At 43.8% G+C, this 23,877-nt stretch overlaps 9 protein-coding genes across 9 annotated transcripts; 4 read left to right on the top strand and 5 right to left on the bottom strand.

Annotated features, from left to right (window-relative positions):
- Positions 1 to 15: 15 nt before the first annotated feature.
- MONOS_18513 (uncharacterized protein) lies at positions 16 to 3,621 on the bottom strand (the record flags this gene model as incomplete). Its single annotated transcript, XM_067871540.1, has 2 exons — positions 69 to 3,621; positions 16 to 25 (listed from the first exon to the last, which is right to left on the bottom strand). The coding sequence occupies exons 1-2, from the start codon at positions 3,584 to 3,586 to the stop codon at positions 16 to 18; spliced, it is 3,528 nt and encodes a 1,175-aa protein (XP_067718517.1). The 5' UTR covers positions 3,587 to 3,621.
- Positions 3,622 to 3,681: 60 nt separating this feature from the next.
- On the bottom strand, positions 3,682 to 8,246 carry MONOS_18512 (uncharacterized protein; the record flags this gene model as incomplete). Its single annotated transcript, XM_067871539.1, has 7 exons — positions 3,682 to 4,035; positions 4,498 to 6,049; positions 6,120 to 7,463; positions 7,646 to 7,785; positions 7,896 to 8,049; positions 8,122 to 8,155; positions 8,207 to 8,246. The coding sequence occupies 7 exons, from the start codon at positions 8,244 to 8,246 to the stop codon at positions 3,682 to 3,684; spliced, it is 3,618 nt and encodes a 1,205-aa protein (XP_067718516.1).
- A 467-nt stretch (positions 8,247 to 8,713) lies between these two features.
- MONOS_18511 (uncharacterized protein) lies at positions 8,714 to 9,468 on the bottom strand (the record flags this gene model as incomplete). Its single annotated transcript, XM_067871538.1, has 2 exons — positions 8,714 to 9,113; positions 9,177 to 9,468. The coding sequence occupies 2 exons, from the start codon at positions 9,466 to 9,468 to the stop codon at positions 8,776 to 8,778; spliced, it is 630 nt and encodes a 209-aa protein (XP_067718515.1). The 3' UTR covers positions 8,714 to 8,775.
- A 1,218-nt stretch (positions 9,469 to 10,686) lies between these two features.
- On the top strand, positions 10,687 to 11,816 carry MONOS_3838 (uncharacterized protein; the record flags this gene model as incomplete). The annotated part of the gene is made up of 6 exons (XM_067873861.1): positions 10,687 to 10,833; positions 10,906 to 10,986; positions 11,044 to 11,121; positions 11,198 to 11,261; positions 11,343 to 11,448; positions 11,591 to 11,816. The coding sequence occupies 6 exons, from the start codon at positions 10,687 to 10,689 to the stop codon at positions 11,814 to 11,816; spliced, it is 702 nt and encodes a 233-aa protein (XP_067718514.1).
- A 212-nt stretch (positions 11,817 to 12,028) lies between these two features.
- On the bottom strand, positions 12,029 to 15,225 carry MONOS_18510 (putative CCAAT-box-binding transcription factor; the record flags this gene model as incomplete). Its single annotated transcript, XM_067871537.1, has 2 exons — positions 12,029 to 12,559; positions 12,601 to 15,225. 2 exons carry the CDS (start codon positions 15,223 to 15,225, stop codon positions 12,056 to 12,058), a joined length of 3,129 nt encoding a protein of 1,042 aa, XP_067718513.1. The 3' UTR covers positions 12,029 to 12,055.
- A 631-nt stretch (positions 15,226 to 15,856) lies between these two features.
- Positions 15,857 to 17,107, top strand: MONOS_18509 (uncharacterized protein; the record flags this gene model as incomplete). The annotated part of the gene is made up of 2 exons (XM_067871535.1): positions 15,857 to 16,177; positions 16,496 to 17,107. The coding sequence occupies 2 exons, from the start codon at positions 15,857 to 15,859 to the stop codon at positions 17,105 to 17,107; spliced, it is 933 nt and encodes a 310-aa protein (XP_067718512.1).
- Positions 17,108 to 17,595: 488 nt separating this feature from the next.
- On the bottom strand, positions 17,596 to 18,341 carry MONOS_18508 (uncharacterized protein; the record flags this gene model as incomplete). The annotated part of the gene is made up of 2 exons (XM_067871534.1): positions 17,596 to 17,951; positions 18,062 to 18,341. 2 exons carry the CDS (start codon positions 18,339 to 18,341, stop codon positions 17,596 to 17,598), a joined length of 636 nt encoding a protein of 211 aa, XP_067718511.1.
- A 1,546-nt stretch (positions 18,342 to 19,887) lies between these two features.
- On the top strand, positions 19,888 to 20,211 carry MONOS_18507 (uncharacterized protein; the record flags this gene model as incomplete). The annotated part of the gene is made up of 1 exon (XM_067871533.1): positions 19,888 to 20,211. The coding sequence occupies one exon, from the start codon at positions 19,888 to 19,890 to the stop codon at positions 20,209 to 20,211; it is 324 nt and encodes a 107-aa protein (XP_067718510.1).
- Positions 20,212 to 21,639: 1,428 nt separating this feature from the next.
- Positions 21,640 to 23,752, top strand: MONOS_18506 (uncharacterized protein; the record flags this gene model as incomplete). The annotated part of the gene is made up of 5 exons (XM_067871532.1): positions 21,640 to 21,731; positions 21,788 to 22,012; positions 22,518 to 22,779; positions 22,815 to 23,095; positions 23,164 to 23,752. 5 exons carry the CDS (start codon positions 21,640 to 21,642, stop codon positions 23,750 to 23,752), a joined length of 1,449 nt encoding a protein of 482 aa, XP_067718509.1.
- Between the last annotated feature and the right edge of the window lie 125 nt (positions 23,753 to 23,877).

The raw sequence follows: 23,877 nt of genomic DNA, 5'->3' as shown, positions 1-23,877 counted from the left end.
GGCACAGCCCATCCTTCAGCAGCACCTCGCAGTCTTCGGCGGTTGTTGGGTAGCCATCCAGCACAAACCCTTTCAGCGCCTTCAGACGAGAGATGAGGAGCGGGAACACTGGAATATCTGCCTCTGCTTCCTCTCCTTCTTCCTCTGCTGTGCGTTCTTCGCCTTCTTCTCCTTCTTCCATGTCAAAGTTATTTTCGTCATTTTCATCTCTGCCTTCTTCTTCCTCTTCCTCAGCTCCTTCTTCCTCTGCATCTTTCTCCTTTTCCTCATCCTCCTCTTTCTCGTAGTCCACCTTCGGCTTCTTCTTCTTTCTGTCCTTTTCTGACAGACCCGCCTTCGAACCAGACGCCAATCTGGCTGCTTCTGCTGCCTCTTTCTTCCTCTCCTCTTCGACACGCTTGTATTCTTTCTTCGCCAACCTCGCCTCTTTCTTTGCTAAATTCTCTGCTTTCATTCCAGCCGCCGCCAGCTCTGCTGCTCGTTTCTGCTGCATCTCCTCTTCTTTCTTCCACATCATCACCTCTTTCCTTCCAATCACCCGCACACCACACTGCTTCGCTATCATCTCTGCTGCTGTTGTCTTCCCTGCTCCGTGCGACCCAACCACCACACATCTCAGAGGAGGCACACAGCCTGGCCCTCCTTCTGCATAATAGAAAGGAGCATCCATAAATCGCGCCTGCTGCTCCGCCCCTGCAAACAAGTAGACATGGCTGCGGTAGATGCAGCAGAACTGGCTGTCCCCCACCACCAGTGCATTCTCTTCCTTGAATGTGACTGGGCAGAAGTGCCGCGACCAGCCAAAGACGCGCTGTGTGGGCAGGACATCGTCGTAGCTTTCCATCCTTTCTGCTCTGGGGAACACAGGACACACAGATTGCAGCACTCTCCCGTGTGACAGGTGCATTGGAAGAGTATATGGCACTTTCACAATGCGGGCGAAACAGTCCGGGATTGGAAGTAGCTTGCCTTTGGATTTCTTTTTGGAAGTGGTTCTGTTTTGATCGGTATTATCATTGTCAGCTTCATCACCATCTCCATCTTCTCCTTCTCCTTCACCTTCTCTTTCTTCGTTCTCCTCCTCATTTTCATCGTCTTCTGCAGCATTGGCATATTCTGCATCGTCCTTCGACAGCAGATGCAGCACTTTTGCACTCTCCTTTTTGAACAACCCCATTCTCCCCACAATTGCTGGGTGCACACCCATCTCTTCGCTCCACTCATCTTCATCTCCTCTTTCTCCCTCAAAACTTCCCCTTCTCCCCATGCCTTCCTTCCTCACTGCCTCCACCACTCGTGCTGCCCTCAGTGACAGCTGGATCTCCTGCACTGCCTCCGCCGGTGCTTCATCCGTATCACTTGCCCCAAGCACCACAACCACATCTGGCTGCACTCCACACCGCAGCAGCGCTGCTGCCTGCTCTTTCGTCGCGGGGAAGCCGTCGAGCACCCACCCACGGTAGTCTCCCTTCGCAAAGGGCAGACTCGCAGCATACGGCATCGGCTCTATCTCTGCATCTGCGCCACTTTCTCCTTCGACTGTGGCATCGCTGTTGGATGTGTCTTTCTTCCCCTTTTGGTTGGAGCCTTTTCCTTTCTTTTCGTCTTTTGTGCTCTTCTTTCCGGCTGTTTTGGAGTCTTCTTTCTTTTTCCCTTTCTTGTCTCCATCATTTTTGCTTCCACTTGCTCCGCTCTTCTCCTTCTCACTGCCTTTCTTCCCTTTCTTCCCCTTTTGCGAGGCAGCTGTCACTTCAAAAAGTAACGCTGAAGCTGTTGCCTTTGCCGCTTCTGCTGCTTTCGCTGCCAGTGCATATGGATCAGGTGGTGTATACAGTGCTGTTAGATGCATTTCTGTTTGCTTCTCTTTTTGTTCTTTTCCAGTTAATTTCTTCTTTTCCTCTTCCACACTTTTGTCTCCTTCTCCTTCTCCTTCTTCATCGTCTGGTGTTGGATCAGCTGCTCTACATGACTCTGCAATATGCGCAGCCAATGTGTCTGCTGAAATAGATCCGCCACTCACAATCTCCTTCGCCTCGTCCAGTGCAATCTGCTTCGATGCGGTTGGAGGCAGGTCTTCCACATCAATCACACGTAGATTGAGTACTCGTGACAGAACATGCGCCACAGTCGATTTTCCTGACAAGGGTGGCCCAACAACAATAACACGAAGTCCGCTCTTCTCAACAGGCGTCTTGCTCAGCGGAATGCTCACGGGTGGCAGAGGAACTGCTTCTTTCTCTTTCTTTTTGCTAATCGGTGAGCTATTTGAAAGATTAGCTGTGCCGTCTGCGCCTTCAGCGCCGTCTGCTCCTTCATTCTCTCCTTCGTTCATTTCTCCTTCTCCACCTGCCATTCCTTCTTCTCTTTCATTCTCTGCTCCTTCCTCCTCCTCTTCCTCTTCTTCCTCATCATCATTTGCTTCCAACCCTGAAGAGCCATTCCCATCTGTTGCATTGATATCTTCATCCTCTTCTTCCTCATCTGCATTTCCGTCCTTCCCCTTCTCCACCGGCTCATCTGGGCAGTCTTCTGGAAGCGGCGGGCCAACTCTCAAGAATCTGCGTGGATTGGCCACGAACAACCGCGCTCTTCTTCTCGAAGACAAAAGGAAGATGTACCCACGATACCCCACTGCGTTCTGCAAGCTTCCCCTCACCAGCTTCGGATGCTCAATTCCTCCTCCTCTTTCTCCTCCTCCTCTCTTGTCGTGTCTGTGGAGTGCCCAATGGACAGGGCAGAAGTGTCTGTAGAATGGATGCACCTGCAGTCCCCCCAGGTGTGTGCGTGCCACTTCGCTCAGAGAGTCCAGCACAGCACTTTCATCAAGAGAATTGTCTGTTGGTGGAATGTGGTTCACAAACTCCACACTGACCAGCCGCTTCTCCCAGTCTGCTTTCTCCTCTTCTGTCTCCACCGCATTCAGCTCAGCTTCTGTCCAGTGCCCGTTCACTTGCATCTCCCCTTCCTCAGCCTCTCTTTCGCCTTCTTCTGATCTCCTTGTGAAATAACTCGCCATCTCATTCACTTCCTCCTTCGAGTCGTCTGTTGCTTCCCGCTTCATCTCCCTCTCCAACTTCCGCAGCTGCTTCTGCAGACGCCCAATTCTTCTTTCCAGCACAGCAGACGGAGCTGCCTGCTGCCTCCTCTCGGCCAATGCAATCATCAGCCTCAAATCTTCTCTTTGTTTCTCTTTCCTCTTCTTCTGCTCTGCCTGCTCCTTCTCTATTTCCTTGTCTGTCTTGAACACATCCACCATCTTGCTCCATCTCTCCTTCAGCTCGTTGAATGGCGTTGGCTCTCTTGGTGGATTTTTGTGAAGAAGACGCTGTCTTTTGACTGTCTTCATCACTGTGATGTATTCTTCCTCTGGCTCTTCGTCCTCTCCTTTTCCTTCTTCTTCTCCTTCTTCACCTTCTCCTTCCTCGTTTTCATTGCCTTCTTCTTCTGCTTCTCCTTCGTTCATTCTTCCTTCCTCTTTCCCTTCTTCTCCATTTCCTTCTTCTTCCTCTCCTTCTCTGTTCAATGGCATTGGAGCATTCTCATCTTCCTCTCCTTTCTCATTTGCCTCATTTTTGTTCAGCACCATTTTCACCCTCTTCTTCAGCCCTTTTCGCTTTCTCCTTCACAACCTTCTCCTTCACTTCTATCTCTTCCTCATAGTCTTCAATCACAAACGCATCCTCATATTCTTCCACCCCTCACTTTGATGCTTCTTTCCCATTCTTCCATCTTCCTCTTCTTCTCCTTCAGCTCTTCCACTTCACTCACATCCACTCTGTTTCCTGTTGGATGCGGTGGCAGTGGTGCTCCAGTGTGATTCGCCCATCTGTCTCTGGGAAGAGGGAACAGGAGCTGTGGGGGCATAAGTGGTACAGTTAAAGAGGAGAGGAGAGGGATGCGGTTGATGGGATCCAAAGGAGAAGGGCACAGAGGTGGTTGAGAAAGAGAGTGGAGAGAGATGGAGGAGGAAAGAGGAGTAAAGGAAGAGGCAGCGGAGGGAGGGAGTGGATAGGCTGGGGGAAGAGGAAGAGTGTCCTGAATAGATGTGGCTAGTTGTGATAGAAGTTCAGAGGGAGAATGAGAAGAAGAGAGGCGGAGGAGATGCTTTGGACGAGGGTTGACGAGAGGAGGAGGGAGGGGGTGTTTGGGTGGGAGTGGAGGAGCATCAAGAAGAAAGAGAAGAAGAAGAAGAAGAGGAGGAGGAGGAAGATGATGATGATTGAGATGAAGATGAATGTGAAGGAGTGAATGAGCAAGAGACAGAAGTGCCAGATGAAGTGGAAGATGACTGGAATGTTGAATAAAGTGGCTGAGTGATTGCACGACTGGTAGAAGAAGGAGAAGAAGGAGAAGATGGACGACGAATAGATTGGGAGGCAAGAAGTGAACGAGATGCAGAAGATGGAGAGATAAACGAATTGGTGGCATTGAAGAAGAAGATGATGACAATGAGGAAGAAGAAGAAGAAGATGATGATGATGATTGAATCTGACTCACCATTTTCCTCTCTCCTTCTTTTTCCTTCCCTTTTTTCTTTTGATCTCTCCCCTCTTTGCCCTTCTGAGGGAAGTCCACAGCCACAACTGCAGCTGATCCAGAGACAGCTTCGTAGTTCATCACCTGTGCTGTCGTTGGAGTGCCATCTGTGGTTGGATCAGAAATACCCTTTCGAGGAGCATAGAAGGAGAGAAGAGGCTCGAGGGAAGAGAGATCGAAGGGGTCATGGAAGGATGATGATGAGGAGGATGAGGCAGATTCTGAATGAACTGAAAGATGTCTTGATGAAGATAGAAGAGAAGACGAAGATGAAGCTGAAGATGAAGAAGAGGCTGAAGCAGAAGACGAAGCAGAAGCAGAAGAAGCAGCACTTCCTATATGATATGCCATCATTGCAGATGCAGTCCTTTTCGCCTTTGCCACCTCGTCTGCTCTTTCCAACGGGAATAGCCATCGATCGCTCTCCACAAGCATCTCATGAACAGGCCAGTTGAACAGCTTCGGATCAGAAATGACAGATGTATCAACACTTTCCTCTCCTTCTTCGCCTTCACCTTCTTCTCCTTCCTCATTCTCTTTCTCCTCTTCGTTTTCTTCTTCGTCTCCATTCAGCTCTTCCTCTTCTGCTTCTTTTCCTTCTTCTTCTTCTTCTCCGTTTTGCTCTTCACCTTCATCCTCCTCTTCTCCTTCTTCTTCCTCTCCTTCCCCTTCTTCCCCTTCTCCTTTTCTCCTCCTCTTTCTCTTCTTCCCTTCTCCTCTCAAAGCTGCTACAACATCATCTCCAACAGCTGCCACTTCCTTCTCCTTCTTCTTCCACTTTCTTTCTCTCTCCTTCTTCCTCTTCTCAGCCATCTTCTCTTTCTTCCCAATCGACACTGCATCAATCCCCATCACTTTCATTGCTGCTTTGCTTTCCTTCTCTGTCTCCTCTTCGATTTCTCTGAATTCTCTCTTCACAATCATCAGAATCGAGTCCTTTCTTGTCTCTTCTTCTCTTTTCTTCATCTGCAGCGTCACCCAACACACTCTCCGATGCTCCCGCGCCTTCTGCCTCTTCTTCGCCTCTTCCACTTCCTTCGCTTTTTGCATCTGCTGTTCTTCTTTCTCTTTCTGCCGCTGCTTCCTCCGCTCTTCACGAATCTCGTTCTCTTTCTCATAGTCTCGCTCAAGCTCTTCTTCATCCTCTTCATCTCCTTCTTCCTCTTCCTCCTCCTCCTCTCCTTCCTCTTCACCTTCCTCTTCCCTCATTCTCCTCTGTCTTTGTTTCTTTTCCTTTGGTGGACGTGGCTTGTAAATCGGTTCAATCTCTTCTTCTTCATCCTCCTCAGCCTCGTCTGCCTCTTCCTCTCCCACAGATGCAATCAACGCTTCATCAGCTTCCATCTGCTGCAGCTCCTCCTCACCAAACAGCTCCTCATCATTCGCTTCTATTGCCTCTTCTTCTCCTCCTTCTCCTCCTTCTCCTTCCTCCTCTCCTCGGCCACCATCGTCTCCTCGTCCAACACCAGCCCCAGCACCATCCTTCTTGCCTCTCTCGTGAATGCCCTGAGTGCTGTGCAGTCTTCCCCGTCCTTCCCAATCGCATGCCTCACCTCCCTCTGCATCAGCCCTGTGCATCCAACTCCTCTCCCGGCTCTTTCTTCTCCTCCAAGCGATGCCTCTCCCTTCCATCCACCACAACGCGATCATGGCAGCTGCAGATAGGCACCAAATGCACCGCTGCCAGCAGCTGTGCGTCTTCTTCACTCAGAGAATCTAAGATCTGCCTCTTTTCTCTTATCTTCTCTTCTCTCTCTGCAGCAGTCAGTGGCTCTTCGTCTTCACCTCCTCCTTCTTCTCCTTCTTCTACTGGTCCCAACAACCCCAAATCATCTTCCTCCTCTTTCAGCAAATCTTCCTCTTCCTCTTCATCTCCACCTTCTTTCCCTTCCTCTTCTCCATCTTCCAAAACAGACGCCTCTCCAAACGCTCTTCCAACACCTCCGCCGTAATGTGGATGTGGCACAATCCGATACAACCCTTTCATCATCTTCTTTTCCTTCTCCTTTATTGCACGCAGCCTTATCCTCTGCCCTCTTTCATCATCTTCTCCATTTTCTCCTTCTTCTCCTTCCTCTTCGTTCAGGTCATACAAATACGAAAGAGGATCTTCAGCTGCTTTTTCTTCTTCTTTTGGTTGCTTCATCTTCAACTTCTTCTCCTTCCTCACCTTCTTCTCTTCCTTCACCTTCTTCTTTCCTTCTTCCTCTCCTTCCTTCGGTGGCAAATGAGCCATCAGAAATTCCTTCGCTCTTCGCAGTCGTTCTGATGCCTCGTCTCTCTCCTGCATTGTCTCTTCAGCTTCTTTCCCTTCTTCGCTTCCTCTGCCCACTCGTCCAATCCTCCTCCAACTGTCCTCTCTTCCTTCGTCTCCTGCCATCTTCCCATACATCATGCCATCAAATCCACTCGCAGTGATTGCAGACGAGCCATCGCCAAACCTCCTTCTCTTCTCTCTTTTGCCCATCATTTTCGCAACCACATCGTCTTCGATGCAGATCGAGTGTGTTCGAAGCGTCACTGGGTTGATCCACAGCTTCTGCCTCCTCTCGTTCTGCGTCTCCTTCGACACCTCCAACACAATAAACACATCTGGCGGAAGAACTTCTGCTCGCAGCGCATCCTGCCGCTCGCAGTACTTCTCCACTGCCTCCCTCTCTTCCCGCCTCTCTTCTGCCTCGCGCTCATACTGCTCTGCCTCCATTCGCACTTTCTGTTCAGCGACTGTTTCGAATGGACAGATAGCACTGGAAGGATATGGCGGAATGTGACTTGGCGTTGAGCTTCGAACTTCTGGAGCAGAAGGTGAGGAGGATGAAGTGGTACCTGCGAGAGGAGGAAGGCGTGCTTGACTGGAACCATCGTTGCGTGGTGTAGATGGTCGCTGACCAAATGGAGATCCAAGACGCATTGGTGGTGTTAATGGCCTTGAGGAGAAGAAGGTCGTCTTGCACTTGAAGATGCAGAAGAAGAACGTGATGGTGAAAGTGGTCTAAGCTGAGAAGGAGATGAAGTGCGTTGTTGAGATGACAATTGATGTGAAGTTGTTTTTGACCCTTTGTTTGGAGATTGAACTTGTGCTGAATCAAATTTCTGGCTGAAAAGAAACTTTGATTGTTCAATTGTTGTTGGAAGTCCATCAAGGACATATCCTCGAAATGCGACTTCTTCCAGCTTTAGCATTGCATTAACTGCTTCTAAAACAAGAGCATCATCAATCGCTTGTCCTGAACTTAAAACAGATGAAATCTAAAAAAAATTTTTTCCATCATTTCAAAAACAATCTTTGAATTTAGAAAAAAATGAAAATCAGCAAACTTTTCTTCCAATTTCATTTTTCTTCGAATACACGAACGTACAGCGGTTTCGGGTGAAATGAATACACTGCCGAAAGAGCGTGCAATTAACTTTGCAAGAGTGGTTTTCCCCGACAGAGATGGACCAACAACCGCAAAACTAAGAGGTTTCGTTTGAGAATCAACGAGTTGTTGACCCTCAAAAGTCAAATCAAAACTTGCTACAATATTAAAAGTGGAAAAATTTAAACATTAATAAAATATATTAAAACTGAAATAAATTTCAAACAGGGATCGTCCAGTAAAGGACGAATGGCCGTTGGCTAGTTATTAATAGACAATGTGAATTCAGCTGTAATAAAAGCTGTACAAACCTTGACCAGGGAGTTTATCATCAAACGTTTTTTCTGCCATACTTTATATTTTTCAATATTCGTTCCCATAGTGATTTAAATAACAAATGCAATCTGCACAACCAGCTCAACCAGCAGAGAAAAAATCTGTACCATATATTTGTGGAGGTTTATTAATGCAGCATTGATTTGATTGTTATATTTTTGTTGATATTATTTGTTTCTCATTCAAGATTGCGGTGTGGAAACATATGTTCCTTTAGGTCAGCCTGTGTCTTGCAAAGAGTGCGGCCACAAAATTATGTACAAAAAGCGAACTTCAAGAGGTTTAATCAAATATTTCAGATAGAGAATAATCATTTTATTTTTATTCTTTTTCTTCGTGTTATTTTTATGTAATTTAGTCATTCAACATCTTGCTCGTTGAGTGTACAGAAAATGTGACTTCGATTTATGCAAATTTCAAAGCACATCTATTATTTGTTATTTATTATTTTGTTGCGATCACGCATTATTGAAAAAAACCAATTCAAGCATTTCGAAAATATTTATATTTCATTTATAAATTTTAAAATAAAACAAAGCATTTCTTAAGATTTTAATATTTCGTTTTGTATTATGCGTTCAACATTCAACGCAAGTTCGTTTGACTTTCCTTCGTCATCTTCTTCATTAAACTCCTTTTCAAGATCCTCTTGATTTTCTTCTTCTTCATTATCATCACCCGCCACTCCCGCATCAACGTCTACCGGATCTATTTCTTCTGAAAGAATTTCAGGTATAGATGAATTTTCTGTTGCTTCTTCGATTGGCTCCTGCTGTTCGACAGTTGGTTGCTCTTGTTCGTTTTCAGCATTATCGAATGAAGGGATGGTTGGTGAAAGAGGGGGTGATGTTGGGTTTGGCTTTCTTTTTGATTCAACGATTTCTTTTTAATGTAGTAAGCAACAAATCGGAAAAATTATGAGCACGAAAAACAAAAAAGATAAACCTTGAATAAATGGCTGTAATTCATCGAGCAGATGTGTCATTCTTATCTCTCCTATCGCCTCCACAATATCTGTGTAGCCCATGGTGCTTCTTCCTTTTTTAGCAGTGATTTCTTGTGCAGTTGCCGTCAGATAATGAATAAATGTTGTTGCAGCTTTATTCAAAAGCATAACTGCTGGTCCCGCCATTCTAACATTTGGATCTTCTGAACACGCTGTTTCTCTAGCAACCCTTATAACTGTCGAATTTGTAAGCATTTCAAACTTTCCTGTGTCCGTATTTTCATCGCTCATTTTTTGAGTTTCTTTTTGTTCATATTCTATACTGGGAAGGATCTTATTAATTGCTTAATAATATCATAATGTTCATGTTCTTGCCACAAGCGTGAATGATGAATTTTTGTTCCAATATTTCAGATAGTTTTACCCATATTGAAATCCAAAGAATTTCATTTTCATTTTTGGTGCAGTGATGTCCAAAACTGGCCTTCTAAGTCTATGGATTATCTCCCCAGTGGAGGTTTAATATACAAGAAAGTTTTGTAAAGTTTTATTTTGTTATGTTGAAATTATTTAATTGATTAATTATTTGATTCTTTGGACGTTATAAATGCGTTATTCCAGGACCTTGCTCCGGATTGCAAATTAGCAAATGAAGACAGTGCCCTCCAGCTTGCAGGCTTCTTTCACAGTCAATATGCAATATCCGCTGAATTATCTCCAATTCCTCATGCCTCGTCTGGAATTGAATCTATTGAAACTGATAATTTTACCATTCAATGCTTAAAAAGCCCAACAGGAATTAAATTCCTTGCAATCACAGAACTTGGAACACCAAATGTGCAAAAAATGTTAGCTAGAGTTTATGTTCTGTTTTCTGATTATGTCTGCAAAAACCCGTTTTATGCTTTTAACCAGCCTATTAAAAATGCGTTGTTTGATTCAAAAATTATGAAAGAATTTTCTTCATAAGTTTTTCTTTTCCTTGTCATTAAATCATTTCATTTATCTTCACTTCGAAATCACCCTCATTTTTGTTTTCCGTTTTTGTATGCATTAACGCAGATGCAAATGATTCGATTTTTAACAATAAATTTTACCTTCACGAATGTTTGTGAAATCATTTCCCATATTTATTTGATAAATATTTGTTTTTGAAAAATGTCTGGCCCAATCTTTCGAAGGCCAGTTTATCGCCAATTTATTGCTGGACGATTTTCATTGATAGGTCTAATCGATCTATTTTTTAATATGCAAAATAGTGCTCCCATTTGTTGTCTGCTTTGCAACACATTGTTTGTCTTTGCTCTATCGCGCCTGTTGCATTTTTAAATATCTTAACTCTCATTGCGTGCAATTATTATTTTAGCATTTTGGGTTCGTGAGCGTGAATACACTGAACGTCCACATGTGACATCAACTGGAAAATTTATTATTTCGCTTGGTGGTGTTTCTGGTGACCACACAGACAGCAGCATATTAGCCGTGCAAAAAATACTTGGAACAAACGATATGACCACCACTTTTAAAGAGAAGGTTGAGGATTTCAACAAAGATGGAAGAGCTAATCAAATAACTTTGAATGTGAGGTCTTGCCTTCAGACAGCCGACACAATCATTTCGGCCAAATTCATGTATTTTCCTCAATACCAGCTAATTGTATGGATTGTGCAGAAATTCTTTTTGAATATGTTTTGTTTACTATTTATAACGTGAAAATTATCATGATAGGATCCAATTCCATTGACATTGGAATCCTTTGTGTACCTGTCTCATATTGGTTCTGTTGGAGGAAATGCACTTGTTTCAGAGGTGTGATTTTACAATTGCTCCATTGCATTTCTGAAAATATTTCGCGCTCATTTTAAGGGAAAAATTGTTTTATCCCAAAACAGACCACTTCGAATGCGTCCATTATTGAAGGTCCCACTGCTTCTCAATACTTCAGTTTGATATCTTTTGATTGTGAATTTTTATGGAAAAATCATTTTTTATCTCAAAATGCAAATTTTGTATTTTTTAGCTTGTTATTCCATTCAAGAACATGACAACTGAGTATTTTGTACATCGAGTGGTTACTGATGATGGCATGTTCTTTTCCATTTTCTAATTTCTTTTTCATATTGTAATGACAACTGCTTTTCAACTTAATTTAAAAATTCATTCAGAATCCGCTGTGCTGTCTTCTCCTTATCCTCCTGAATGGCTTCCAGCAGCAAGCACGTCATGCTTCGACATCCATCTGGTAATAAACATTGTCCCACAGAAAGTGCGGTTAGTGTTTCTAATATTTCCTTTGTCATTTTTGTAACGTTTTTTTTTTTTCGATTTTTCTTAAAAATTTCCTCTCATCAAACCTTTCTTTTGCATTTCATAAATCAAAATCTTGTATTCATCGACTCAATGTGCTTTCTAGCTACACTCCATCTTTATTTGAAGTACTGAAGTTTGCGTGGATACAGTACATTGCCATCTTCATTCTGTTTGGTGCTGTGATTGAGTGGATTGAGCGAAAGATATTTGACAACCAGATCCTCGCAACACTCGTGCAGGATGAAAAGCTCCGATCCATTTCATCTTTCTGCCAGTCGACATCTTTCTCCTCTTATGTCCATGCAAAGGAGCATCCGCATAGACTGTGAGGATGAGGCAGGGATACTAATCACTTCGAATAATTCACTTCACTTTGTTCCTGTTTGCATTTATGTTGTATCGTTTGGAAAGGGGGAAATGGAGTGTTTCTTTACTAAAAAAAATAATCATTTCACAAATTTTAACTTTATTCAGTTCTTTTATATGTAATGAAGTGTTTTTATTTTACGAATTAAAAAAAGGGGGTGAAGTGCAAGAAATATTTTTTCTTCTTTTTGCAATTAACCTTTTAGTGCATCCTCTTTCCCACTCTTCCTTTTGGCTTCATCGGAAATGAAGTGGCTTTTCCACCCTGCTTTCTCTCTCTTTCTCTCATTCTCTTCTCCTGTCTAATCTTCTCTTCGTGAAGTGTGCTTTCCACAAGATCATCCAGATCATCTGCCGACACTAGTGATGGCAACTTCTTTTTCAATATTCTGCTCTCCTTCCTGTCAAACTGTGCATCATCATCATCCATTTTCCTTCTCTTCACTGTTCTTTCCTCTCTTCCATACCCATCTTCGTTATATTCCTTGCTTCTTCCTCCTTTTCGTTTTCGTTTTTCTTCCTCTTCTATCTGTTTCACTTCTTCATCTGACTCGCTCCACACCTCATCTTCCATGTCATTCAGGCTTTCATCGTCTTCCAGATTGTCGTAATCATCATAGTCATCTTCCATCTCATCGTCCATCCCTTCCATTTCTTCGCTTTCATCCTCATCCTCATCTTCTTCTTCTTCGAATCTCTTCTTCTTCTTCGATTTTTCATTTCTCCAAATGGATCCTCCACATGAACACCATCTTCATCCTCTTCATCCTCTTCGTTTCCTTCATCTTCCTCCTCCTCGTCATCGCTATCATTCGCAAATTCTCTTTTCAGTGCTTCCTCCAGTTCTGAATCTTCATCTTCATCCACATCAAACTTTCTCTTCTTCTTTCCTTTGCCTTCTCCTTCTTCGCCATCGCTTCCTTCGTCGTCGTCATCATCTTGGGATTTGTCCTTCTTTTTGTTAAGTGCTTGCTCCTCGAGTTTAATCAAATAGTCATCCAACTCATCGTCTTCAAATCCATTCTCGCTTTCCTCTGAGTCGCCAAAGCCCGGGAATCCATCGTCTTCCTCGCCTCTTTCTTTCATCTTCTCTGACCTCCGCTTCTCTTTCTCTTTCTCCTTCCTCTTCTCCTCCTGCTTCATCTTCTTCTTTGATACAGCTGGATTTCCAGAGAAGTATTTGAAGAAGAAGCGTTCATGTGGAGCGATGTTCTCTTCTTTTTGCTCAGCAAAGGCAACAGAACCCATCCGATATAACGAAGATGAAAAGGCTTCTTTTGTGCTGGTAGAAGAAGGAGGCAGGAGGTCAGATGCTTTGAATGCAGCATCATCGTCGCCTTGCATCTGCTTCTTCTCTTTCTCATCTTCTTCGTCTTCCTCTGCACTGCTATCTTCGTATTCTTCTCTTTCTCCTTTCCTGCTTTCCATCAACGCTTTCTTTCGCATCATCTTCTGCTCTTTTTCTTTTTCAACCATCTGCTCTTTTGTCATCTTCGGACGTTTGAAAGCAAACCTTGTCAAAAATGCAGTTAGCGAAAAATCATAAAATGGATCGCCTGCATAATGCACTTCCCACGACTCTTCTTCCGCTTCGGTTTCAGCTTCTTCTTTCTCTTTCTCTTTTTTCTCTTTCTTTTCCTCCTCTTCTTCTTCAATCAAGCCAGATTTCTTTCTGAGCTCATCGTATTTCTTCTTCAAATGTTTTCCCATTCGAAGAATTTTGTTAGCCAGAAACGCGACTGATGGGTGATAATGGAGTGAAAGCATCTGTAGCTCCCAGAAAGCAGACAAATCAGCATGCGAAAAACGAGGATTGAATTTGAAGGGATTGTAAACGGAAGACCCACCTGCTGAAATGAGCGGATTGGTTGGCAACTTTCCAGAAGATGAAGAGGAAGAAGAAGAAGAAGAAGATGATGATGATGATGATGAAGGAAGAGGCCCACAGTCACATTTTTCTGCTTTCATTTCTGAATTTGGACAGATTGTTTGTCCAGATGAACCTTCACTCGCTGCTTCCTCTCTTTTCTTGATTTCGGCTTCTATATCTTCTTCATCAATGTCTGGTGCATCAACAAAGTGCTCATCTTCATCATCGTCCAAAGCAAGCAACGCTGATGATGATGCCAAAGGTGCTGATGGAGCAGCGAAGGAGGTCATCTTTGGCTCTTCAGCATCACTGCCTTCATCTTTCACTTTCTTCCCATACAATTTCTCGATCCATTCTTTCTTCTTCTCCTGCTTTTCTTTCTCGAGTTCTTCTTTGCTTTTCAACAGTTTCCACTTTTCCTCTGTTTTGTTCCCACTTTCTGCATCTCCGTCTCTCCTCAGGAACTTGGGATTAACAATCATCATTCCTTTCATATTCATCTTTAATCCATTCGCTTGTGATCCTTGTTTATTGAGCAACGATTGAGCAATGGCATGGGGCATCAGTGCAGGATTGATTGTTGTTGCTGTCTCTTCGCACACCATCGTGTGCAGCAGCGCCTTCCTTTTGCAGCACAGCTCTCCCACAACCATTAGCGAGGCGCACACAAACGAAGGTTGAGCCACTAAGCATACACCCAGCAACCGCTTGATGAAGGCGCACACCCTCTCATCCACACTATCCGCCTCTAAAGATTTGAATACCAAACCCAAAAAGAGAGGATGCTGGCTTTTCTCCACGAGCATCTCTGGGTCGGAGAGCTTTTCGTACAACGCGTTGTAATATCTGTCTGGAAGGATGCCCTGAACGCTCAGCAGGCGATGCAGCAGAAGCATTGCACGAAGCGATGAAGCGAATGAATGCGAATGAGATGCACGAAAGAGCGAATTAAGATGTGACTCAAACTTAGCTGCATTTTCAGCTCCAGCGATGTTCATCACACGTCCTATTCCACTCAGTACCGCAAACAGAAGGCGCTGTTCTGTGGATTCTGCTTCGTCGAGCATCTCCTTCTTTTTCTGTAGTAGTTTTCCTTTTCTTCCTCTCTTTCCGTGTTCCTTCGTTTGTGACCAGCGATTCTTTTTCTTCTTCTTTGATTCTTCAAGCTTTGCAGCATGGCGCGCTTCATTTCTTTTGAAAATGTCGTCAAACAGCGAAAAATACAATTTAAGCATTTGATTCGCAACTGAAGCATCTTTAGCAGGATCTAATGTGAATCCATTCAATGCCACAATTCCGTAGAATTGAGCTCTTTGAGAAATATTTGGACGATAAACCAACCTTTCTATTTCCTCCACAATCAATAGCTTTATAGCGGGCCTTCGTTTTGATAAAATAATAATGAGATGCGAAGTCAGTGAAGCAGCACTTTTCACATTATCTCCGAGTTTGTTAACGAGTTCTGACAAGACAGAAAGACGCTGCTCAGGCATGATGGCCATCTCACTTAATGTTTTTATAGCATGGTTATTTGGAATTAAGAACAGTGTCTTTGGCTTTCTCGCTGACAGCACGAATAAATGATGCATAAAGTTCTTTTATCATAGCATCTTTTGGATCATCTACAGAAAGTTCTTTGTTCTTTGGAAGAAGATTCACTTGAAATAATTGCAGAAGATTTTGCATAGCCATTCCACTGATCCTTCTATCTGTTCGTTTCATCATTGAAATAAGTTGTTTGACAGCCTTTGCACCTTCTTCATCATCACGAGCGGACTGTCCAAGAATAGTTAATCCAGATAGTTTATCTGTTATTGTACCTTTCTGTATTAATGCATTAAGCCATTTCTTTTCTTTATTTTCTCTCATTCATATAAATTTTCTTTATGAAATGGGTCATTTTATCAAATGAAAAAACAAATTAAAATGAATGAAGACCTAGTGATAGGGTTTTTGCAGCTTTGATGATTTTCAAAAAACAATGATTTGAGGTTTCCCATAAATCATTTTACTGATTTGCAAGAGTATTAAATTATCGTTTCCAAGCTAGCACAAAGTTTGATAAGTAATTTTTTGAAAATTTTTTGTTTATAAATGAATTGTTATTTATTTATTTCAAGTATTCAATCGTGTATGCTGAAAGGTCTGCCGAAATGGGACATGCTTTCATCAAGCTCCCCATTCGTCGATACATTTATTTATTTGCCATTCCCTGAAGCAACCATGCCATATATGCAGTATTCAATTCTTCGACCTGCCCCGGCAGATTTGAAAAAGCAATGGGAAAAAACAGAGCGAAAACGGCGATTAAAGCTGAACCTTGAGAAACAAAAAGCTGAAGTTGCTTTTCAGACTAAAGTCGAAAAACGGAAAAACCAGTTGTTGCAAGAAATGCAGAAAAAGAAAGATGAAAGAAATGCTACACGAGCTCGAGAAAAACTTAATAGATTGAACGTACGAAAAACTCCTGCAGCAAAGCGTCTTCTAAAAAAAGAAACAAGTACAGAAAAAGAAAATGGATCAAAAATTCAAGAAAGTCGTAAAGAGAATGTTGAATTAACAAAAAGAAAATGAGCGTACTTCTGGAGAAGTTCTGGATTACAAAGAAATAATGGTTAAGCAGTCCAGTGATAATGTTGAAAAGATTCTAATGAATGCATTAATCGCCTTGGTGAAAATTTGCCTTCGAAGATACCTCAACAAGATAATCAATTGAAAGATTCAGTTGAAAATAAGGAATCAAATATTACAGATAACATTGTGATTTCTAAGGAAGAAGCACCAAAGCCAGAGAGCAAGCCTCAACAGACTGCTCCTTTAAATGATATTAATGGAAATACTAAAATAGAAAATGGTTCATCAAAAAAAGAAGAAGCGACAGCATCTTCTACTGAAAATGCCACATCTGATAAACAAACTCCATTGCAAAGTTCAGTAATATCAGAAAAACAGAATGACAGTGTTCCATCCACAAACAATGAGCCAATGAAGATAGAGAACGAAGACATCATTTGGAATGTATTCCGAATGAGGCGTACGCGGCGGTCGCAGACAATAGCAGGCATCGGTGAGAAAGAGCGAGTAAAGGCGATGATGGGAGTGAGTGCTGTTGAGGCTGAAAGGCAAAGGGATGCAGAGAACAACGAAATGGATGGTGAAAACAGTGGGAAAAAGAAGAAGAACGGCCGAGTGGGAAATAATGGCGCAGACTATTCAGCCAGAACTGGGGTGTTTGAGATGCGCCGGAGGGGAAGAGAATTAGCATTGGAGAGAGAGAAAGAAAAGAGGAGAAGGAGAAGCAAAAAGAGCGGCAAAAAGAAAAAGAACAAGAAAACAGTGCAAATAAAGATACGCAAAGCACAGAAGCTTCAGATTCTTCTTTGAGAAGCACAACTTCTCCCTTCAAAAGACAAGCAGTTCAGAGCTCAGCCAATCTTGTCCACAGCCTTCTCAATCCACCCCGCCCATCCCGCCACCCCTCTGCTGTCGTATGAACTGGGTTATTCGCCTCCGCCTGTGTCAACAGCATCGAGTGTGCTGTCTACGCCAGACACACCTCATCCTCCTCTGTCTTGTTTCTTGCTCCTGGTCTCGTTGAACACTAACAAAATGATTGGAACAAACAATTCATCATCTTCTTCTTCCTCCTCCTCCTCTCTTCTTCTTCTTCTTCAGGCCACTCCAAATTGTATCGCTCGTCTCATCTGACTTATTCTTCCTCGTCTCAAAGCGAAGAGAAGCCGACTGTCATCACTGCCCAGCCAGACATCATCGTCCCTGACCCCAAGCATTATGTGGAAGTGTCTCATTTCTATCAGGACTCCTCACCAAATGTGCAGATGCTCCATCCACACACAAATATTGACCAACATTCATCTGTCAGCCCTTCTCATTCGCAGGTGCTGCCTTCTGCTGACCCCTCGACACGCCCAAGTTCTGCAAGGACTCTTTATCCCCATCTGCCCCTCAGCCTCCTCGCTCGTCTTCTCCCTCGTTCCTCCACTTGATCCACACTTCATCCTCATCTGCTTCTCATCTGGATCACTCACCAAACAAACACTCACCTCCTTCTTCTCATCACTCGCCTGAACACATTCCTCAGCCATCTTACACTGCCCCACCTGAACACAAAGGATATTTCCCTGTTCCACCAGCACCCCTTTCTGAGGTCTTGCCACAAACATTGCCTTCTCAGCTGTCTCCTTCGCCTTCACCTTCGCTCTTCTGCCTTTGCTGAATACAACGCTGATGAACGGTCACTTCACTTCTCTTCTTTGTCTCCATCATCTTCTCCTTCAGCTGCTGCTGCATTGACATCAACAGCAACAATCACCACACCACAAGCTTCTTCAAATTCATCTGCTTCATCATCATCGTCTTCTTCTTCTTCTGAATCAAAAGACAAAGATAAAGACAAGCTAGTCACCGTTCCTTTCTCACTCACCCGCTCACTCACTGAGACAGCCTCCATCTTCCGCGACCCATCGATTTCAACAGCAAGCGAAAGAAATCCCTTTTCTTCCTCCCGCAAACGAGTTAAAGTCTTCCTCAGCACATCGTCTGTCACCACTTGCACAATATGAGCAGATGGCAGGCAGCTCCCCTCACAAACTGCCATTTGACTATCTCCCTTCCTCTGCCCCTTCCACTCTGAGGACACAGACACTCCCTGTCGTCCCTGCTGGCCATTCAAACTTGTCCTCTTCTCACTCCTTCACTCACTCAAAGGCCATTTCTCCTCTGTTGATGAACTGCATGTCACCTCCTCAGCAGGCTGACAACTTCCTCCGCTCTTCTTCTCCGCCTCCTCATCCTCTTCCCCCGACAATTCGCAAGCACTCCACATCAATCTCTTCTCATTCTCCGCCTTTCACATTCAATTTGCCATCTGTCGCGAACAACCAGTCACTTAATCTGCACTTCGAACCCATCTCTTCACACACAGCTGGACATGCTTCCAGAGGGAAACACGAGCATCACAATCATCACTCATCACAGACAAATAAACCATCTGATGCTTCTTCTCCTTCTTCTTCAACTGCTTCAAAAGGAATGACAATTGAGAACTTTGCCAACATCCAGTTTTGTCATCTGTCACCTCCTGCCTCTTCCTTCTCCTCCAGCCATTCTGTTGCTGACTACCCACCTCCTTCCGCTTCAGTCGTTAGACAACAGACGCCCTCACCGCCACCAACACCGCAACACGCTCTATTCAAAAGAGACCCAGCCTCATTCGCATTCACATTCACACTCTCACTCACGCAGAGTGCGCAGAACACAATCTGTTTCTGTCTCTTCAGTCGCTGCCTCTTCTGCTAACATCACTTCAGATGCTCCTTTCCTCCCTTCTTCTGATGTGCTGTCTGTTGGCAGGGCGATGTCTGTGTGTGAGCAGAATGAGAATCAACAAATAGAAAAACAGGCAGCTCATCTAACATCTTCCATCCACTTGTCAACACTCCCTCACGTGCTGTCGCCTCTGACTCATCTCTTTTCCCTCTTCCTCATTCGCATCAGCATCAGCATCAGAATCAACGTCAGCAACTGCATCAGCCTCTGCAAACAACCTCTTTTCTTTCTCCTTCTCCTTCTCCTTCCTCTTCTGCGTATTCTTCTGGTTCTTCTGCCTCCTCATCGTTTCCTCATCATCATCGCACACATCACTCGTATTCGCAGGCTGATGCTCATCGCCATCGCCACACTCACTCCACTCACACTGCTACTCTTTCGAATGTGAATCCATTTGTTGCTTCTTCTTCTTCTTCAAATTCATCATCATCATCATCACCTTCTTCTTCTTCTTCTTCTCATCAAACACCTTCACATAACACACCCACTGCTCAGATGATGCATCACTTTAATTCTTTGATTTCTTCTCTGCCATCCAAATATCACCCTCGTTCTGTACATTCTTCGCCTCGTTCAGAAAAATCTGCTCAAAACAGAAAATCGAATGCAAACAACGGAACAAATGGAATACAACAGAAGAATATAGAAATCTCTATCAATTCTAATGCTTCATCATCACCTTCTTCATTAGATTCAACTAACAATGTCATTTCTTCTTCTTCATCATCCTCTTCCTCATCATCATCTTCAGCGCCCCATCCTTCATCATCTGCAGAGTCTGCAGGCGATGCTGAGGATGGGGATGGCTCTATAGCATGTCTCCCCTGGCGGTGGTGGAGGCAATACAGCCATCTCCTCTATTTCTGTCACCACCTGCACCGCTGGGGGAAAAGAGAAGGAAAAAGCAGATGAAGAGAGAAGAAGGAGAAGAGAAAGAGAAGAATGAGAAGAATGAGATGTTGAAGGGGAAAGAAGAAGGGGAGAAAGATGTTAGTGGAGTTGAAGCAAAGGAAGGGGTGTCTGTGAATGAGAAGAGCATTGGCAATGATAATGTTTTATCAGCAAATAAAGAGGCAAAGAATGACAAAGACGTGTCAACTAAGAAGAATAAGTCAATTAATCAAAAGAGGACGAAGTGAAAGAAGAAGCTGAAGACAAAGCGAATGAAGAAGAAAATATACCAAAAAGGAAGAAGAAGAAGAAGAAGAAAAGGAGAAACAGGAAAAGAGATAAGAAAGAGACAGAAAGAGATGGAAAGGCAGAGAAGAAGAAAGAAACACCACAAAACGAAGAAAGGGAAAGACGAAGGGAAATGCAATGAATGATAAAGATGAAGGAGAAAAAGAAGGAGCAAAAGAAGAAGAAAAGGCAAAGCAACATTTTCTGGTTCGAATTCACCTTCAAAAGAAGACAACAAAGAAGCAACTGCGCATGCCAGCACGAAACAAGAGAGAAACAGAAGCAGAAGAAGAAAGAGCTCAAAGGAAAACGAAGAAGAAAGCATCGAAAAGCGAAAAACAGACAGAAAAGCCATTTGGAATCAGAATCTCCAAAGAGAAATGTGTCTGTTTCAACATCTTCAGCATCCTCATCAAAACATAACTCCGTTTCTTCGTCAAAGAAAGACGATGACTCCTCTTCTGACACAACCACACTGACACTCTCATCCACCTCGTCTGATGAAAGTGCTTTCTCTTTTCTTTTTCCTCCTCCTCCTCCAACAACAACAACAACAACGATGACAACAATAACGCATCTTCTCCTTCTTCTCCACTCTTGTCTCTCTTTCCTCTTCCTCCACTCACTCATCATCATCATCTTCTTCTTCTTCTTCTTCTCTTTGTTCCTTCTCTTCTTATTTATCAGTCTCCCACTCAACAGACAGAGCTCGCTCCTCTTCTCAGCACAGCCATCGCCATCGTCACTCTTCTGTGCACAGACACAGACACAATACTCAATCTACTTCCAGAAGCAACAGATCTCGCACTACTTACCATTCTGCCTCTAATTCTTATTCTTCTACCACTTCTTCATCCTCTTCTTCCTCTTCTTCTCCTCCTTCCTTCTCTTCTAATTCTTCTTCTTTCTCTTCCAAATATTCTCGTTCTCGCAGTAACTCCCCTCAAACACCAAACGTTCTCATTCCCATTCACATTCCCGTTCTCGCTCTCACTCTCACTCTCATTCAACTTCTCCTTCCTCTTCCTCTTCCTCCTTCTCTTCCCGTGCCACCACCCACCACTCCTCCAGCTGTGCTTCATTCGGCTCAATGATGTTCCCTGTCTCCCCTTCAGCCACACCGCCCATGATGCCCCACGTCTTCCGCAGGCACTGCTTCTTTCTTCCTCTTCAACGAGCTCTGAATCACACTCTCCAACTTCCTCCCGCTCTCGTTTCGCTTCCTCCTCCATCCACTCCCCTGTCATGTTCCCCACGCCTTCCCTCGGCTCTTCCACCAGCTCCTCCCCACAATCGCCAATCAACCACAGCTGCCACAGAGTTCTGATTCTCACTCAGACATCTTCCTCGCCCCTGCCTCTCCTCCCTCAGGTGTTCATGTGCAGCCGATGCTGTCGCCTGCCAGCTCGCTCTGCTCGATGTTCTCTTCATCTCTGTCACCGCCTGTCACACCTACTCCTTTCTCACACTCGTCTGATGTGTATTCATCACTGCAGAATGAAGAGGCAGCACTGTTTCCGGCGCTGCTAACATCAGTTGTGGTGAGGCTGGAGACAGAAAGAAGGATGATGATGAAAGAGGAAAGGAGGAAGAGAAAGGAGCAGAGAAAGGAGAAGACAAGTTTGCTTCAGAAAATGAAGACGAAGAAGAAAGAGACAGGGAAAGAGAGAGAAAGAGAGAAGAGAGAGAAGAGAAGAAGAGGCGATTGCAGCTTATTCTATTTCTCAGCATTTTGCCACAAAAGTTCACACGCAATTTCAGGTTGGAGTGAATTCGCCGAACATAAAGAGGAGAAAGAGGTCGCATTCAAATGAGAAGAAAGAGGAGAAGAAGAAGCATCGGCAACACAGGGAAACTGCACATCAGAGGAAGAGAACGAGAGGAAGAAGCGAAAAGAGAGAGCGAAAGAGAAAGGGAAAGCGAGACAGAGAAAGAAAAGAAAACAGAAGATGAAAGTGAAATTGAGACAACTGTGTCTGTCTCTGACTCACAAACATCCACAAATTCTGAATCTTCTTCTTCTTCTTCTTCAAAATCGAAGACAAGGCAAAAGTCCAAGTCAAGATCTGCTTCAAACAAATACTCATCGACGGAAGGAAGTAACAAAAGAAGAAACAAAAGAAAGAAGAAGAAAGAACGAGAGGCCTCATCATCGTCGACTTCTTCTTCTTCTTCCTCAGATTCTTCAGCATCCTCTTCATCTTCCTCTTCTTCGAAGTCTTCAGAGAAGAAAAAAGAGATCCAACAAGCATTCAACACATCGAAGAAGGCACAAGCACACTTCAGCCAAGACACGCCATTCAAATGCATCAGACAGCAGAGAGAGAAGCTATTCAAAAAGTGTGAAAGATGATGATGACTCAGATGATAGTCGGAACGCAAAAGAAGAAGATTCCGATGATGATGAGAAAGAAGGAAAGAAATCAATCAGAATTGTGGTTGATGCAAACGAGAGTGCGAAAGAGGAAGTCTTTGAAGAACCACGTAAATCGACACAGACAAACACTTCTTCCTCAGACAAAAAGGAAGTGTGATTGTCTTTTCATTGGAGAAGGCTATTCAGAATGAGCAACGTGAAAGATCGTCGAATGAAAAGATTACAACAGAAAGAGATAAAGCCCATCACAAAACAGAGAGTGCTGATCAAAAGAATGAGGAATGGGATTCGAATGTGGATGAGAGAGAAGTCGAAGAGACAGAGGAAGACAGCACGCAGAAGCAAATGGATGACTTCAGCAGCTCTTCTGTGAAGGCTGATGGGACGATTGAGACAGATGCAGAGGAGGAAGAAGATGACTATTTTGATGGAGTAGATGAAGAAGAGCTGATGGAGCAGGCGTTGCGGTCGGTGCTTTTGGAAGAGAAAAGAAGGCAAGCAAAGAAATTGCTGAATCAGCGTCTCTTTCAGGTAGATGGAATGGAGAGCAGTTCATTCCTGGTTGGTGTGTCAAGGATAAATACAACGATGGAATTGAGAGTATTGCTCCTGCACTGAAGTCAAGAAGTAACAGTTTTCAGAAGAATCGCGATCAAAGCGAAGATAACTCGGGGAGATCGACTTCATCTACGCTTCATTTGTCTTCCTCGTCTGACTCTGCATCTGACTCATCAATAACAGCAGCAGCTGAGTCAGATGGGCAAATCAGCATGAGCACAATTGAGCTGCCTTCCTCAGACATCACAACGAGCGAAGGCACAGACCAGGCACACAGATGGTCAGACACAGAATTTCAGGATGGAGGGCTGCTGACAAAGGAGAAGAGGCGATTGAGGAAAATGGAGAGGAGAAGGAAAGTAGTTGAGAGAGAAAGAAGAAGAGCTTTGAAGAGAGAGAGAAAGAAGCTGAGGGCACAGAAGAAGAAGCAGAGGGCTTATAATGCTGCGGAGTTTGAGAATGGAGTGATGCTTAATTCTGACAGCGATATTCAGCGAAGGATCATCAGCAATCCATCGCCTGGAACAAAGAGAGTCAGGTGGAGAATTCAAATGAAGACGAAATGAGCAGTGAGTCTTTTGAGGCTCTGATGAAAGAGGATGAAGAAGATGGATGCAACAGAGAGTTTGCTCAAATAAAGAGTGCTCTTCGATTCTCAATGAAAGTGAACAACGATGTGGTGGCTGCATCG

This window comes from Monocercomonoides exilis (genome assembly GCF_001643675.1).
Source record: "Monocercomonoides exilis strain PA203 chromosome Unknown scaffold97-23877, whole genome shotgun sequence".
In the NCBI taxonomy this organism is placed as follows: Eukaryota; Preaxostyla; order Oxymonadida; family Polymastigidae; genus Monocercomonoides; species Monocercomonoides exilis.
The sequence above is the reverse complement of the archived record's forward strand: the minus strand, read 5'-3'. Positions and strand labels throughout refer to the sequence as shown.